This window comes from Cibotium barometz, chromosome 59 (genome assembly GCF_041138505.1).
Source record: "Cibotium barometz isolate CiBa-2024 chromosome 59, ASM4113850v1, whole genome shotgun sequence".
Classification (NCBI taxonomy): Eukaryota; Viridiplantae; Streptophyta; class Polypodiopsida; order Cyatheales; family Cibotiaceae; genus Cibotium; species Cibotium barometz.
The window spans coordinates 29,712,910-29,730,635 of NC_141104.1; the positions used below are offsets into that span (position 1 = coordinate 29,712,910).

Here is a 17,726-nt window from a genome sequence, read left to right on the forward strand (position 1 = left end):
GCATAAAAAAGGCAGGCGTCAATCCGTCCTCCCCAGGGCAACTATGACGCGGAAGGACCCTCAAAGCCTCAACAAGCTCATCCTCTAAAAGGGGCTCACCCAAAACTGTGCGCATACGACGTGTGACCCTCCTCTGCACATGGGCCCACATAGTCTGGCTGCAAGCATCACGTACCTCCGTGGTTGGCTCCGCTGAAAGCAGGTCTCTATAGAACTCAGTGGCAATAGCTCTAATCTCCCCGGGCTCAGTGTGGCTAACGATCCGTCGTGCCTCCTGAGCTGGCGTACTCCTGCTCGAGCATGGCGGGGTCCGGTGATCTCAAAAAACTCCCCAGTCACTCTATCACCAAGCTGCGTCCACTGAGAGACTTGGCGATAATAGTAGAACTCCTGTCTCTACTCCTCTGCCTCTCTAACCTCCTGGCGTGCCTGGCTGAGCTGGGACAAATGTAGGCAACTGCTCTTGAAGACGCTAGAGCGAAGCAAGGCTACGTCTCAAGCGATGCTCCCGCTCTCGTGTCTCTGCCAGTCGTGTCAAGGCTGTAGCGTGCAAAAAAGAGCTGAGCTCGATGAGTCCCTGGGCACACTGGCCTGCTGCATCTAGGTTAGAGCTCTGGCTATCATGCCATATCCTCTCAATGTCCTCAAAAAGACTGGGGTCTGTAAGTATCCTCTCTAGGATCCTCAACTACAAGCTGGTCTCCCGTGTCCTCTCCTCAAGTGTCAAAATAACTGGCGCATGGTCTGAAAAAGAGGTGCCAGCAGCGAGAATGCCAACGGAGCCACCACGCTCCCCGAACGTGTCGCCCACATAGAAACGATCAATCTGTGATAGATTAGTCCCTCCCTGCCGGCGATCCGACCGAGAAAAACTAAGACTGTCCAGAGAACGGGAGAAAGCCTCATGCTGCCATGCATCAGTGATCCGCAGTGTCATACAAAATCGCTCCCAAGTTGCAAGCTCTGTGCCGTGCACTGTAACATGACTGCCTCCCACCCTATCGGCCGGGTTCTCAATTATGTTGAAGTCTCCCTCGACACACCAATGTGCGGCCTCGGGCAATGCATCTGTATAACAAGGGTCCAGAACTCTGCTCTGGCACTAGCATGATTGGGCGCATAGACATTGAGCACACCAAAGTGCTCATCGTGGATCCTCAGAGTAACATACTGCGCTCTACCAGGCACAATGATCCCGCGATCCACAATGGCCTGCCGCCATACATCCGCAATGACCATACATACTCCTCCGTGCCCACCCAAGGGGCCAAAACCTGCAGACCAAAATGTGTCCCAACTACCAGGCATCACCGAACCATATCTCCGAATCCTGCTCTCACTCAAATGGTGCTCCTGCATCATTAGAATATCAATACTTCCCCCAACCAGGCATCTCTGAAGCTCTTGCCTGAAGCAACCACGATAACGTACATAGTGTGCGCCGCTAAGGCCCTGCACGTTCCATGAGATCATCCTCATGCATGACCTGCTGAGGTGGAGGCTCTCTCAACCATATGGCGGGCCTTCGCAAGCGGCTTGGAGGGAGAGTAATCCCCATCCGAGCGGCTACAAATCTGCCCACCCGCTGCAAGAGTCTCGGACCAGGCGCCAGTGACTGTGTCCCATAGCGACTGCCTCCCGCTCGGAGAGAGAAACCTCATGTATGCATACATAGCCAGGGTCTCGTGCTAGGTCTGCCACTTTGCGAACCACCAAATGTCGATTCCCGAAGGCATCCGCACTCCCGGTATCAAAGAAATGTGCCAACTCCCAGAGTCGGCCTATCACGTCTGTCATCTCTAAGTCGCTCACATGGTGAGAAAACTCAACTGCCTGTGTCCGCAAAATACTAAGAGCAAGATCCAGAGTCCACTCCCGATCGCTAGTGTCGCAAAGAGGGAAGGAGAAGGCCACCGTTAAATTAAGTGCCTCCTCCCCTTGGGCCGGAGGTATCACCACATGAACTCTGATGGTGGGTGCTGGCTCATGGGGGCCCTCCGCTCCAAAAAGGCGTGTAAAGGAGTAGTCGAAAGCCTTCGAGCGCAGTCTAGTGTCGAGACTACTCAGCCGACTGCGGATAGAGGATATCCGTGAAGCACGAATCGGCATGGTAGGTCTCTTCAGCAGTGCATGAGCAAGGTCGGTGCTCAGTGCCCGCTGGACTGTAGGTGAGCGCCAGGGTACTGCCAGTGCCTCCCGGGGAGCTGAGGCGAGCGGAGGGGGAGGAGGAGGGGGAGAAGGGGGTGGGGAAGGAGACGTTGAAAATGCGGGAGCGGGAATGGGAGGAGGCGAGGGTGGAATCGAGGTGGGAGGGGGGGGACGGGGGAGGGGTGGAGGGGAAGGGGGGGGGGTGCTGGCATCTCCTGATCCTCAGTCTGCGCTGGGGTCTCCTCTTGGAGGGGAGCAAAGCTGTTCCTCACTGGAACCCAATGATGCTGAGGCTGTGTCTGCTGCTGCGTCGGTCTCTGGGCATGCTGCTGTGGCTGTCTCCCTCTACGGCGCCCCTGTCCAGGCTGCCAATCAGAGGTCTCTGTGGGCTGAGCAGGTGTCCCGGAGGCTGCCAGCCGAGCCGCATCTGTGGTGGGCGGGCCATCGGAGGTCTGCTGCTGCGGTGAAGGTTGGAGCTCCTACGAAGGCAGGCCTTGGCTAGGTGGCCGACCTGCTTGCATATAAAACACTGGTTCGAGAGCCGTGAAAACTCCACTCTTTGATCGATCCATCCCCCCCTATCCTAGGTAACTGAATGACCTTCGGAAGGGAGGAGATGTCAGGAGCCAAAACTCTGATCGAAGGAAGGCCAGCTGCTCTAGCCACCACTGAAGCGTTGTGGGGCCAGTCTCAAGAATTGAGCCCACCAATGATCCTATCCTAGAAAGGAGCGGAACGTACTCGCGGCAAAGTCTAGGAAAGCGAACTGTGACATGGAATAGGCACTCTCCCTGCTCGGCCCTGCTGCTGGGTCGAAACCATGCTGCCAATGTCTGAAGAAGGCCCGAGCGCCCCTGATGTCAAGGGGACTCATGGCTAGGACCTGGGCCACGCTCTGGGCTGTCTCGAACTCAATCTGGTAGTGTCCGCGGCCCAGGAACTGAACGTCCAGGATCTTGCCCACATCTGCAAGAAGGCGGGCCTGGAGAAGATCCCGGATCTCCCCTCTGCTGGGGCGAGTGCCAACTATACGGCAAATGGTGGAATGTGCCTGGAGGCGTTCCGCCTCTGCGGGCGAGGCTCGCTTCCTCTTCTGGCGAAAGAGAAAGCCTGATGGGGGTATCCTCAGGGGCGGGCGAGGGGGCTGCGGAAGAGTCCCTCTGAGGTGGGGTGGGAGGAACCTCCATTAGAGTTTGAAGCTGAGTCGAGGGCGAAGCGAAGACGGAGGGTCCTGCAAGAACCAAGCTGCACGAAAAAGCGGAGTGGGGAGGGGAAGAGGGGGAAGGGCGGAAGACAAAGGGGAGAGGGGCGGAAGACAGAGGGGGGAGGGGCGGAAGACAGAGGGGGAGGGGCGGAAGACAGAGGCGGAAAACGGGCAGCGGGGAGCGAAAGGGGGTGGGAAAAGCGCGAAGGGGGGGGGGCGGGATGCGGAGGAAGGGGGGAGCGGGGGGTGTGAAGGAGACGGGAGCAGGCAGGCAGGGGCGATGGGCGCGAAAGGGGGGGCGGGGGGCGCGAAAAGTACAGGGGCGCGGAGGGGGGGGGGTGCGAGCAGGCGGGGAGAGGCGAAGGCTCGAAGGCGGGGAGGGGGGATGCGAGCAGGCGGGGAAGGGCGAAGGCAACTCGGGGGGGGGGGGGGGGGGGGGGGGGGGGGGGGGCGAAGCTTTAGCGAGCAAGAGAAAGAAAGAATATATTATATGAGAAGAAAGAAAGAATAAGTATTTAGATTGATCATTCTATTTTAGTTTATTGAATTATTCTTACCTTCTTAGCATATACTCTAGATCAAGCTCATCTAGGACTGTGGTGCGATGAATCTTGGCAATGGTCTCTCTCATAAAGTGAGTGAGGAGCCCTATAGTAGCTCTCTCCATGTTTGTCATGCTTAAAACCGTATACAAGGGAGTAATCACAATGACTATCGCGCTGACCTGGTGCCATAACTCCTCTCTCAAGCATAGTCATTGAATGGCTCTTGCCTCATCGACACGCCAAGGTATTTGACTCTGTATTCATTCTTGCCACTCCAGCGAAACCACTGTTACCTGGAGCTTAGGCATCATATCATAAAGATGCTCTAGAAGAAGCCACTTGTAGGCAAAGCGCATTGAGGAGGGATTCTTCGTCTCCAAGCCATTGTGATGGCGGAAGATAGCGAGGGCCTTGACCTTATGATGACTGAAAAAGTGACAATATGCTTGGCTTGTGTCACCACAATCTTCACCCACTCTAACCTGCCAATATCCTCCATAGCAAGTCAAGGCAGTGAGAATCTCAAGGAGTTCACACTATGGACTTGAACTCCGCCTCAAGCAAGCTGCCCATCTTGTGGCAATTGGATGCATTGTTTGTAACCACTTGAATCACATTTTTGGGGCCAACCTACAAGGACGATGGATGCATGAAATTTTAATGAGAATATGGAAAATAAATGAGACTTGAAAGTTGAAACTTGAGTAAAAGGCAAAGGCTAAAGCTTCAAACTCAGAATTGTGTCTCACCTCGATTATTTCTTGTTGAATGTAGCGACATATGAAATTGCCCAAGGTTTTCTTCCCTGCCTTTTCGGCATCCACGGCCCGCAAGAAGTAAGTGCGAAGAGGGCAAGACACTAGAATGTTGAGGATGCCCCTCTTCTCTCTATCGGTCCATATGTCAGAGAGGATGGAACACCCATACTTCACCGATCCCGCTCGGACGGGCTCGAGGGTCTTGTTGATTCTCTCCTTTTCTTCATCAAGTGCCTTCGTGCACATGTCGTTGTAGGTGATACCATGCCAAGGGCCATGGCATGGTCCTACTTCGGCAATGACTTTCACCATCCTTTGCCATTGAGGAGTTTTAAGGACAAGAAATTTGAGATGTGCAATCTCCACATTTGGCTCTTGTTGCTTTGCTCGGACCCAAGACACATTCGCTCCAATGGTGCCTCCAAGAGTGACTTACCTCTTCTGTGGAATCTCAAACTCACTTGGTCTCTTTGATGAGGGGTTGGAGTTGGTCAAGGGGGAGAAAGATGCGGAAAAGGATGTGGAGGATGTATCCTTTGCCGGCAGGATGACTTTGTCTTGAGCGGCAGCAACCGCGGGAGAGACTCTTCTACTATCACTTGCTTTGCTAAGGAAGGAGTACTTCTTCAGAATGCCATCGGCAATGTCTTGAGGGATCATCTTGCAAGGTGCAATTTCCCCCCCTCCCCTCCCCCCCCTCCCCCTCTCCCCTCCCGCATCTTGGAGAGATATGCAAGAAGCCTGGTGGCACTACTAGTTTAGACCTTGCCACAATACTTTCAAGTCCACTTACATGCCCCCGACTTCCCCTCGTTCTTCTCATGGGTAATGGCATGCAAAGAAAAGGCTTCATGCTTTTCTCTCATGGTGAAAGAGGAGGGAAGGGTCCTGGGAGAAGGAAAGGGAGAGGGAGGGAGACGCTTGAAGGCGAGGCTTGAGGAAGAGGGAGAGGCTTGAAAGTTGAGGAAGAGGGAGATGCTTGAGTGAGCCTTTAGGGGAGAGAGGCTTGAAGGAGAGCTCAAGGGAGAGGATTGACTCATGAGCAATGAGCACTTGTGAGGGGAGGGTTGAGCACTTGAAGTTGTGAGGATGGGGTTGGGAGAGGGGCTATTATATAGGACACAAGCAAAGGCTAAAGTGTAAAGCCTAAAACAGTCCCCAAAACGCCCAAGAAACGGCAAGAAAGAACGGTAAAAAAAAAACGGGTCAAAAAATTCAAATTTCGAATTGTCAACGGCTGGATACGACTGCACCTCCACCGTATGGCCTCGCCTGTATCGTAACGTCTGTATTGAACCCTCTTGCTTGGGCGGTGCGCGAACCGGGTGCCACTATGGTTTTGTGGATTCCCTTCTTATAAACAACTGAAAGTGATTTTAAAAAGACCTGTCCTAGGTGTTGGCATGCCAAGTGAAACAAGACCCAGGTCTTACAGATGTAGACTTACCAAAGGCCGTATCTTGTAACTATGTTCCTCTTTTGTCTCATCAATCAGGTTGCCTCTAGCTCCATGTATTGGGATTTGATAATACATCCATGAGAGAGCATCCAACATGTGGTCCAAGCATACCAGCAATCACTGTCATGCAGAGTAAACAGATGCCTAGATAGGATAAGGTAAGCCACAGTGGTTCTCTACCTGCCCTTTGGTGTCTCTCGACTATATGTACTTTCAGGCCAATGATGCATGTCTTCTCCCCAACCATCTCCATTTTGTAAGGCAAGCGTCCTTGCACCATGCTATCTACGTCTTCAAAGAATTCCTGAATTCTTGCTCATAGAGACATCGGTGTCATAGCAGCCTATATGACTTGCTACTCTCCCTCTGTGCCTTCATCCACCAATCAATCAAGCCGAAGGAACTCTATTACTGGTTTAATCCACAATGAAAGGCTATAATTTCTACCCTCTATGCTTGGCTTTGTTACTAATAACTATGACTGTTCAAAGGCGGAGTGGTGCCGTCTACCTCTTCGTTGATCTGAAACTCTGGCTTTTCTGTTGTCAAACCAAATTAGAGTATCTTCATAGATGACGTTAGTGGGGATGTCGTAGTATCTAGTCCATACTATGCATGATGGAGTTGATGGTTTATTTTCTTGTGGATGACTACCATGAGGTTATAAATTGCACTTTCTTATAAGGTGAATTTGGGTATGTTCCTCGATTCATCTAGGTATATATTTATGCTGTATTAGCGGACATGTAAATTTCACATTGTGAAGTTTTCGTCCAAGTTGCAGCCAATTGATATTGTGTTAATTCTTTCTATCTTTAGTGGTGCATATGCCCTATCAACTACCTTTTTGTTGTAGTAATTCTTTCTATTTGTTATGATCCCTTAGGCTTCATAATGGTTGAGTCTGCCCTGCATCTCTAGATCTTTGACAGAAACTCAGTACATAGACCTTTGTATGAATGTATGCTCTTATGTGTGTGTGAGCGTGGGGTGTGTGTGTGGGAGCATATATTGGTACCAAGTTCTACACCCACTATTGGGCATTGATGACGTTAGTGGGGATGTCGTAGTATTTAGTCCATACTATGCGTGGAGTTGATGGTTTATTGTCTTGTGGATGACTACCATGAGGTTATAAATTGCACTTTCTTAAAAGGTGAATATCTACATAGACCTTAGCCCATGAAAGGCCCAAGCATGATAGTGGAGTGATTAAACGAGTCTTTACCAAAGCCTGGATTAATTACTTAACAATGCCTTCTCCAACGAAGGCAATGGTGATCGAAATACACATGGGCCACTCTCTTCAAGATACTAAACATGTAATAAACATCGAGGAAGAAATTTGGTATTAAGTTTTTTAAATAAGTATTATGATTGTGTGTTTGAATTAAAAGGTGCGGGAGTCTGGAGACGTACACACTGGCACGCTGATGGGTCTGGCGATATCTACTTGTTTCTTTGCAATGATACATGCATAACTTCATATTTGATACTTTTATGTCTTGGATCAAAACAATGGCACATTTACCTTGGTGACATGCTGAGATGTGTGAATACAGATGACATTGAAATGAAGTTTTCTTTTGATAAAAACAGCTATGCTCCAATCTACCGAGATGTGCGTGCAGCAGTTGATCTTTGCCATCGTGATGGGACACTTAAACAAGCTGTTGCTCAAGACCCTTCGAAGTAAGTAACCTGTGAATGATCCATGCTGATTTCCATTTTCAGAACAGATTAACCATTGATCAATTGAGCTACGATGGATCATTGCATAAAACGTAGCTTGAAGTTTTTTTTTTCCCCCCGATTGGCCTTAGGCCCAAGATCCTCCCGTAGTTACTAATTTTCCAGCGCCTGTAGGTGCTTGATTATTTGCCCGTAGGCGATGCCGCCGAGGAAGCACCAAGGGGGATTTTGAACCCAGGACCTCTTGGTCCTAGGCAAACACCTTCACCACTTGAGCTATCACCTCATTGGCTACATAGCTTGAAGTTTTCCCTATAATTAGAGTCTATTCATAAGAATGGAATGGAAGGGCTTGTTATCATGCAGGAAACTGTCACAATTTAGCTGGAAGTCATTTTGGCTTGCTCCTTTGCATCATAAAATCTATAGGCTTTAAGATTCCTCATTGAACATGGTGTATGTGGTGTAATCAGACCATAAATGGTTTAGGGAACTGCTTAGGTACAAGTACTATTGTGATAGAATGAGCATCAACAATCACCAGGAGTTTGCTTTGAATCCACTCAGGTAGATAGCGATGGGCAATCTCTATTCACAGAGACCAGCTGATTTCATTTGATAAAAAAGTACCTTTATTATTTATTTTTATACATGTCATCCTTATTAAATTTTTTAGTTGTTGAAAAAGGGGTCTTTGTTTTCTTTAAAGTTTCTTTTTTCTTTTTGATCATTTTTATTTGGAAATTGCCAATTATTGAGCTATTCTGTTTGGGTTTGTCATAGATATATTCATTTTGATCCAGAACTGATACCGATGTTGAAGATGCTGAGAAATTCTGGACGCATGACATTTCTGGTCACAAACAGGTGTGTAGGAAGAAATATTGCAAAGGGCTTTCTTGTTTCCCAAGGTTCAAGACTAAATTGTTTTGTTGAGTAAATGTTGTGGATAAGGCTTCCAAACATAGCCCATAAAACTCTCTGGATCAGACAACGTCAATGAAGGGGAATGTGATGTTTCTGGGCCGTTTCGGATGTTTTGGGGTGTGAGACACGTTTAGCTGCTTTTAGTTCTGAAATGGTGTGTTTCTTCTGTTTCAGAAGGTCAAAGGGCCAAATTGCGTCTCAGTTATTTGGCTGTTTCAATTTTGAAACGGTGCTTCATAGCCATGGCAGGGGGGAAACTGTTTCAGCTGATTACACCACTTTCATTTTTCCTTACATTCAAGGAAGAATGATAGTGGTGCCATTCTCAAGGCCTCCCATCCCATCACCTTGAATGGGAGAGTGGCACCACTACCATTCTCCCTTACATTCAAGGAAGAATGGCAGTAATACCATTCTCAAGGCCTCCCTTTAACTTAATCGAAGGGGAGAATGGCACCACTCCCATTCTCAAGGCCTCCCTTTAACTTAATACCATTCTCAAGGCCTCCCTTTAATTTAATCGAAGGGGAGAATGGAACCACTCCCATTCTCAGGGCCTCTTAGGGCCTAAAAGGGGACTGTTTTTTTACCAACACCTCCCTTGCAAAACTGATATTAGTTTCTTTTCATAAAAAAATTATCCTACCTCCTGATCTCCCCTCATTTACTCTCCTATTTTCTTACATCTCCATGTATTTCTCTTCTCCCTCCTGCCCCTTCTATTTTGTAACACCTTTTCTGATGTGGCTTTTCCCTGTTTCATCTCCCTCAAAATTTCCGTTTCTGTTTTTGTTTTCCTGTATGGTTCAGAAGCAAGGTGTTCTTGTTGTTCTAGTTGTGGCTATCGTGTATGCTAGACCCCCCTCTTCATAAGGCTTGTTTAAACCAAGCCTACATTAGCTACTATTTGCCGAACTCTAGAAGCGTTCGTGTAATTTCAGAAAATTGTATCACAAAATAGTACCCCTCCTGGAAGTTTGTGATGCCTTGGTTCTTTTGAAGGGAATTTCCACATCTCACCGATGAGAAAAATACCTCATCAACGGTTGTCTAACAGTTCAACCCAGTTTGTGGAGCAACATGCCCTTGGGGCACGTCCGGACGGCATGCCTAGTGCTTTGATTAGCAAATATTTGGAAGGGTGGAACCTCCTTGCGGTATGCGAGTGTGTGTGAATCTTATGAAAAAAATACCTTATCAAGGTTTTGATGGCTTTGGAATCACTCATTCCCAAGTGCAGCTATTAATGACCCAAATAGGAATGTTCGTTTGCAGAGCGTAATCTGGCATGCTATTTTTCTCCTAGATGGTTCCAAGTACATTTTTTTAAGCACAGCTAGTAATTTCTAGGTTTTTGGAGTTCTCAGATCATGTTGACTACTATCTACCGGTCATTCCTTTGTGTTTGTCATTCATATTTTACAGTTTCTCAATCATGAAGTTGCTTAGGATGTCAAACATTGCCTGCATTATTAACAATTCAGAGATTGATAAAGAGATTTATTTTACAGTCTCTGGGATTACACATATGTGGTGATGAACTACCTGTTTGGAAAATGTGGAACTGATGGGGGCACACCTCGTGATAACAAATGGCTGCAGCTCTTTGACATTGTTCTGACTGGCAGGTCTTTCCGTCTCTATCCTTGAGTAACCTGTTTTCTGGTTTTAGTTTTGTACACTTGGTTTCGTAGTTTGCATTAACACAGTTTGAAGACTATTGGACACTTCTCTCTCTCTCTCTCTCTCTCTCTCTTCACTCCACTATAGGAGTGAAGCAAGGTTGCCCGTTATCTCCTTCACTGTTTGGTATGTATGTGGATGAGGCTTCTGACTACATTGAGAGATTGGGGGACAGAGGAGCCCAGCTAGCAGGTACATGGATCCCACTATTGTTATATGCTGATGATATTGTGTTGATCTCTGACTCTCCTGAGGGTATGCAGCGTCATCTGGATGCTTTACATGAGTTTGCACATGATAGTGGATTGTCTGTCAACCTTGGCAAAACCAAGGTTATGGTGTTTAACACCACGCCACAGTGGGTTAGGCGATCAGCTTCCACATTTACATATGGGCAGGAGATTGTGGAGTATACAGATGCATATACATATCTTGGGGTAGTATTCAGTGGGCCAGTGTTTTCGATGAGGAGAGCAGCAGAGACTAGATTGACTAGAGCACATGCAGCCCTGGGTGGTTTGGAGAGGATGTGTTCGCAGGTTCAGTTTCAGGAACCTCGAACGAAACTCTGGCTTTTTGACACTCTAGTGACATCAGCTATGCTTTATGGAGTGCAGATATGGGGACCTTCAGTGGGCCATCACAGCGCAGGCGGGTGGAGAGGTATGGAGAGGCCTTTGGTATCTATGATTGCTAGGCTTATTAGAGCCAAGGCTGTGGTACCTCATGAGATTATTCGAGCAGAGCTGGCGGCTGCCCCTTTGGTGATTGAGGCTCTTACGAGATCAGTCTCCTACATACATGGCTTGTGGGATCTCCCCCGAGACAGATATGCACACCTCGCCCTGGAGTCCTCCCGACAGTTGGCTTTACAGGGAGACACGGCTTGTTGGTATGGACAGATGACATCTTGGTTCCAGGCACATGGTTTTAGCATGGACAGATTGCCTCCCTTCCAGTATTCTCTGGAGGCACCCTCTCTCACTCTTACACGGACAGAGATTACCAGACTCATCCGTCAGGATTTAGTTCAGCTGGACATTAGGAGGACATGGATACAGCCGACTGAGGAGCTGGGCACGAAGATGGCTTTCTACAGAGAGCATTTTCTTCAGCTCACAGCAGATGGTTTTGTGATCAGACCCAGTTACATGGATGTACACTTGTCTCATGCAGTACGATGTGCTATTGGTCAGATTCGTACATCCTCACACCAGCTTGAGATTGAGATTGGCCGATATAGAGGTATACCAGCTGAGGCCAGGATATGCCGAGTATGCCATGGGGAGCCAGAGACAGAGCTGCATTATATATGCCATTGTACTGCATACTATGAGATACGTGGTCGTTTCCACTGTTTATTCAGAGAGGGTTTTGGACCACTTTCCAGAGTCATGGGGTACCAGGACCAGAGGTGTTTGGGATTGTTCTTGCTTGAGTTGCGGAGACATAGAGATAGCCTGCTTAGGCGCACAGAGAGCCAGACTCAGAGGCACATTACAGACTTCTTTAGTCCCGCCATCACTGCGCCAGATGGACCACAGCAGCAGCAGGACATGGATACCGCCCACACCAGGGGTACACTGATTGATCGTGCGATTGAGCTTGGGTGGTCCAGACGCCCACGACTACGGAGGAGGGCATCCCAGCATAGACGGAGGTTGCAGCGGCAGATTCGGATTATTCTTGCGAGGCATGCGAGACACCCAGTCAGGGTGCTGACCACAGAGGATATTGAGGAGATCCGCCAGTGTCCGATGCGGCACATATTATGAGATGGAGGTACCTCCATAGTGTACCTTCCAGTTCCAGTTTCATTTTCTAGGTGCCAGTAGTATCATCTTTATTTTTCATTTTCTGGGGTTTTTTATCCAGACATTGTATCAGATCCACCATGATGTAACTTTTGGTCTCATAGGTCATTATGGCCTTTTGAAGACGTTAATATAACATTTCATTTCATTTCATTTCATTTCTCTCTCTCTCTCTCTCTCCCCCCCCCCCGCGTCTGCTCTCTCCGCCTGTGCGCCCGCCATCAGCTCTGTCTGCCCTCTCTCCCGTTTCCATCTGTTCTGTCCGCCTGTGCGCTCTCCATCAGCTCTGTCCGCCCACTCTCTGTGCGCCCGCCATCAGCTCTGTCCGCCCTCTCTCCCATTTCCATCTGCTCTGTCTGCGTGTGCGGCCGCCATCAGCTCTGTCCGCCCTCTCTCCCGTTTCCGCCTATTCTCTCTGCCTGTGCGCCTGCCATCTGCTCTGTCAGCTCTGTCCGCCCTCTCTCTTGTTTCTGCTTGTTCTGTCTAAGCCCCCTACCCCGGACCAATGGTTGAACCCTCAACCAACAGCCACTCCCGCCCTTATCCCATGGCGCATCGGGCCGGCTCCTGTCTTCTCCCGTGTCCTTGACCACAGCTTGTGGTGGGTGATTGTGACAATGGTGCTCCCTCTTGAAGACAGAGTGAACAAGATCGAAGAACAGGCATGGAAGACCCTTTCAGACCAAAAGAAGTTGATTGACAGGACTTTGAACCAACATCAAAAGGAGATTCATGCTGTTCGGACTGAGATCCAGGGCAAAGACAACCGGGTAGAGGAAATGTACAAATGGCTGCAAGATGAGATGCGACAAGAGATGGAAGCCTGGAAGGACGCATGCCTGGCTGCATGCATGGAGAAATGTATGGAATTATGCAAGGAAGAGATGCACAAATATGGCAAAGAGGAAGGAGAGCTAGCCACACAAGAAGGCCTTGCTCTAGAGATTGCCCAGTTGCGAGACGCCAATGCCAAACTTGAGGCGGAACTAGAGAAGGCTAAGAAGGCAATCACAATAGAGATTCAAGAGGCCAAATCAGGATTCCGGGAGGAGCATGCAGGCCTCCGAAAAGATATGGAAGCAACCAAAGAAGAGGTTGGAGAAACCTCCAAATGGGTTGAGGTTGTGAAAAAGCAAAAACCAGTCCACACCCCAAATGCCACATCCATCATGACGGCCAAGCTTGAGGAAGAGAAGCATTGCCAATCTAGGGCTCTACATGTGCGAGTTACAGGCTTGCAAGCGGGCAACTCACCGAAAGAGGACGGTGAGACTCTATGGAGACAGATGGGCCTCACTGACACCCCTTTTGTAGATGCTTGGTGAGCCGGGAAGGACTTGACGAGGGAGAGGCCTTTCCACCTCAAGTTCAAAGATACGGAGTCCCGTTTGGCTTTCTTGAAGAAAAGGGCCACCCTCCAAACCACCAAAATATACCTTGGAGATGACTTCACCCCCCTACTACAGGTGGAACACAGGAAAGCTGGAATGGTTTAGGTTATGGAAGTTTGCAAGGCAGGAAAATGGGCTGTTTATCGTGATGACCGAGTCATCATCACGGATAAATGCCCCACATGATGGTGCAGGGTCTATGAGACCCATAGTTGTTTCTCATACCGGTACAATGGGTTCGTACGGTACGACACTGTATGATATCGTACGGTATGAGTTTTTTTTTAAATATATTTTTTTTCCTTGAATTTTTTTTTTCCAAATGCTAAAAAAAATATAGAAACCCTGCTTTACGAAGATCCCAAATGCTCTCAATACTTCGCAACTTTCGTGTCCACTCAGTATTCCATATGGGGTTGTTGAGAGACCTAAAAAATCTGGCGAGGTAGACTGGTAGTGTACACTTGATTGGTAGGATGAGAGAATCTTGCTACATCACTTGGGGATCCCTGGTTTAGGTAGGCTAGACAATTAGATTCTCAAGTTATGCACGAGGGAGAAGATTTGGACATGACCATTTTGATCTAGAGGAGTCCCTAAACTTATCACCCTAGATGCACTCCTCGTATTTGTGCAAGGACGGTCCCTTAGTCATAAACGCTACACTCGGAGACCTTTGGTATTGCATTACCCATCCAGGTTCTTTTTTGGAGACAATCGGGAGATCCAACCGGGAGAGACACATATCCATGTTCTGGTTCCTCAAGCACTGTAGACTCCTCCCCTCCTAACCTTTCCTCACATTCAAGCTTGAAGCTCCATAGGTTGTAAGTGTAAAAAATAAAAACCGTATTTTATCATACAGGATATCCGAAAATTTCATATCATACCAAAAATTCCCGTACGGTATCGTATCGTACGGTATCATATTTTCGTACCGTGACAACCATGATGAGACCATAGATACACTGAGGATGGAAGTATGGAATTGCAATGGAAATCTATCGTCAGACATAGGCAGCTTCATTGAGACTTACATAGATAGGGATATTATCTTCTACACTGAAACACATCAAAGCCCTGAGAGAGGGCTACCCAAAGTGGAGGGTTACACATGGGAGTCAGCTTTCAGAGAACAAACACACACCACTAGGGGGGTGTGTGGCTCTGGAGAAGTGGCATGCTTGTTTTGCCCTCATTTGAGAGGCATGCTTACGATGGTTAGACACGATGATGAGGAGGCTCGCTTTATGTGGATGCAATTAGCCAAGCCTGGCTTGAGAGTGATGTATATTCCAGTATGCTACTTCCCACTAGAGAAATTAGAATAGACATGCAAATTGACAGAGAAAGGGGAGACTTCATATGTGCCATTATTTGCAGACATTGTAGAGTTCTCCCAACAAGGAGAGGTCCTCCTATTAGGAGACTTTAATGCACGGACAAAAGGGGAACAAGTGTAGACATATGACTTCGAGGGAGATGCCATTATGTTGTTAGAAATTGAGTTGGCTGAGATGGGCCTCCAGAGGGCCTACCAGAATTTCGGGAATGCAACACCATATGGTAGACACTTCTTGGAGATGAGGGCTATGCATGAGGTAGTTATATATAATGTGCTGTCCAGATGGTTGAAGTCGACAGGAGCACGGGGGCCGAGTTTTGAGTTGACCAGATTAGTCCGTCCGGGGTGTCCTCTCGCCCCGTTTCTTTTTCTCTTCTTTGAGGCTATGAGCATGTATCTGACAGCAGAGGAGGAGGTTGGTTTGAGAGGACTCCAGCTCCCAGTCCGGGGTGAGGACCTGCTCGATGTTGAGTTTGCTGATGACACGGGTTTGTTTTTGCATGGCCAGGAGGCCAATCTTCAGAGGGCAGAGCAGTCGCTTCAGGATTTTAGTGCTTTGGGAGCATTGATCAATTGGCGCAAGAGAGTGGCTTTTTGGATCAATAGTGCGCCCGCTCCGGCATGGAGCCTAGACCCGGGTTTTAGAGTGATTCCTCCTGGCACAGCAATACAGTATTTGGGATGCTAGATTGGACTAGATTTGTCACCTGAGCAGCAGATCGCCGCGCTTCTTCTGAGCATTCGAAAGAAGCTTTTGTATTGGAGTTCAGCTCGGCTATCCTTGGCTGGGAGGGTGGTGGTGGCAAATCAGGTGCTTTTAGCGACCATGTGGTACATCACGTCTTGCTGGATCTTCTCGAGCTCTTGCATCAGCCTGGTACAGAGGCTGATCAGGAACTTTCTTTGGTCCCCCTTGTCCTATAGCGGGGGAGTGCATGAAACACTTTCCACATGGAACCCCCTCTCATGCCAGCTCAGCAGAACCAAGCTCGTATGCCACGACAACGACGCCTACCTGTACGCCTGCATTAGCATTTACTCCCTGTGCCCCTGTGCAGATGCTGATCTTTGAAAGCTGGCCGCTTAAATCTCATGCCAGCTCATCAACCATTGAGACTCAAGCATGCCGAGCTTGGTTCAGCCGGCCCATGTAGCGCGCTCCTCTCTTGAGCTCCCATCTCCTACGCGTTGTTGTTCACCTGCTGGTAAGCCTCCCCCCCCCCCTCTCTCTCTCTCTCTCTCTCGTTTCTCTAACTCTTGTTTTTGTGCAAGCTGACACTCTTACACTTGCAAGCGGAGTTCCCTTCATTTCACCAAGTAAGGCTGTGCTCTGTCATCTCTCTGGTTGAAGGTGTTTGATTACATTGCTTTAAGGTGTTTAAGAAGTGTGTGTGTGTGTGTGAGAGAGAGAGAGAGAGAGAGAGAGAGAGAGAGAGGGGGAGAGAGCCTTCAAAGAATGCCGGGGTTCTATGCATTGATTGTATGCTGCCGATTTGAGTATATATTGTTGTAGTATTTGTACCGCCCAAGTTTTGAAGCCTATAATATATATATATATATATATATATATTTATGAATATTTATAAGCCTGCTGATATTGTTTGATCTACGAGCACTAAGGTGAAGCACTAAGTATGTCGAGATATTTTTTTATCGAACAATAGAAAGAATGAGCTCCACATTAGATTCACATAAGTATGCAGGAGCTCATGCTTTTCATTTATGTGTAAAAAAAATCTAAGGTTTTTACTAGGATTTCTGGTCTCTGTGTTTGTAGAATGGACACTAGGATCCACCTTCAATATCCTCCGCTGGGTCCTTTCAATGCTAATCATCTACAATGGACCGATAAAAAGTGTGAAAAGTCTATATATGGATATGTTCGGGTAGCTTATTTTCACTGGGATCGCTTAACAGATTTTTTAAAAGGAGAAGAGTCTCTTACAGATGCAGAAACAAATTTTAGGCGGCAATCCGTGCGAAGGCATGAAAAGGGTAGCTTAAAGCAACCAACTCTTGATAGCTACTTAGAGGAGACTTTGTTTTGGTGTGCTTATGGTCCTAAAGATATGCGTGGAAAGGAGATCATGGTTCCTCGCAATGAAAAGACACCAAAGACAGGGAAAGGAAGCCGTCCAGGTTGTGTAAAAGGCACTCGCATGTGTGGTTGTCAATGTCATTTCTTTGTAAAAAGATTGTATCTATTAGAAGATGTAGCTTGCATTCGCTATATTCAAATGCATCATGTTGATGAGAATGATGAGCTTTGTCACAAAGAAGGCATCAAGGCAACTTTGGGCCACAACCTATCTTTTGCACCATGGCTCTCTTTGGAAATAAAATCATGGGTCTTTGAAATGCTTTGCAAACGTTACACTCCAATGCAAGTGCATGAGGCACATATTCAAGTTGTTCACAAAAAAAAAGTAAACAATCCTAGCTATACATTGTCACGAGATGATTTCCTATCACTTAGAGACATCTTAAATATTGCTAGGAAGCATGCAAGTAGTACTCATGAGCTACATTCTAGTGATGCCCAAAGTGTTCGCATGTGGACACAACAACACTCTCAAGATGTCTTCTACTATGCGGAGATGGATGCTACAAACAATAAGCCATTTGTGCTAGGTATTCAAACACATTGGCAACTTGAGAAGCTCAACACACATGGCAACAATGGGGTCATATCAATGGATTCAACGTTTGGAACAAACTTTTACAAGGTACGCATGTAGTATATATGTACTTTTTTTATGC

General features: G+C 47.8%; 1 protein-coding gene across 11 annotated transcripts in view; it reads left to right on the forward strand.

The window, feature by feature from the left end:
- The window catches only part of LOC147605689 (uncharacterized), a 123,965-nt gene that overhangs the window by 42,178 nt on the left and 64,061 nt on the right, over positions 1-17,726 (forward strand). For 9 of the 11 annotated variants that reach the window (XM_086793506.1, XM_086793515.1, XM_086793511.1 and 6 more), the window contains 3 exons: positions 7,714-7,806; positions 8,590-8,673; positions 10,245-10,361. In XM_086793506.1, the coding sequence (XP_086649632.1) occupies positions 7,714-7,806; positions 8,590-8,673; positions 10,245-10,361 (294 nt within the window). The remainder of the gene's footprint in view (positions 1-7,713; positions 7,807-8,589; positions 8,674-10,244; positions 10,362-17,726) is intronic. The other 2 variants (XM_086793516.1, XM_086793517.1) reach the window with 1 other exon arrangement.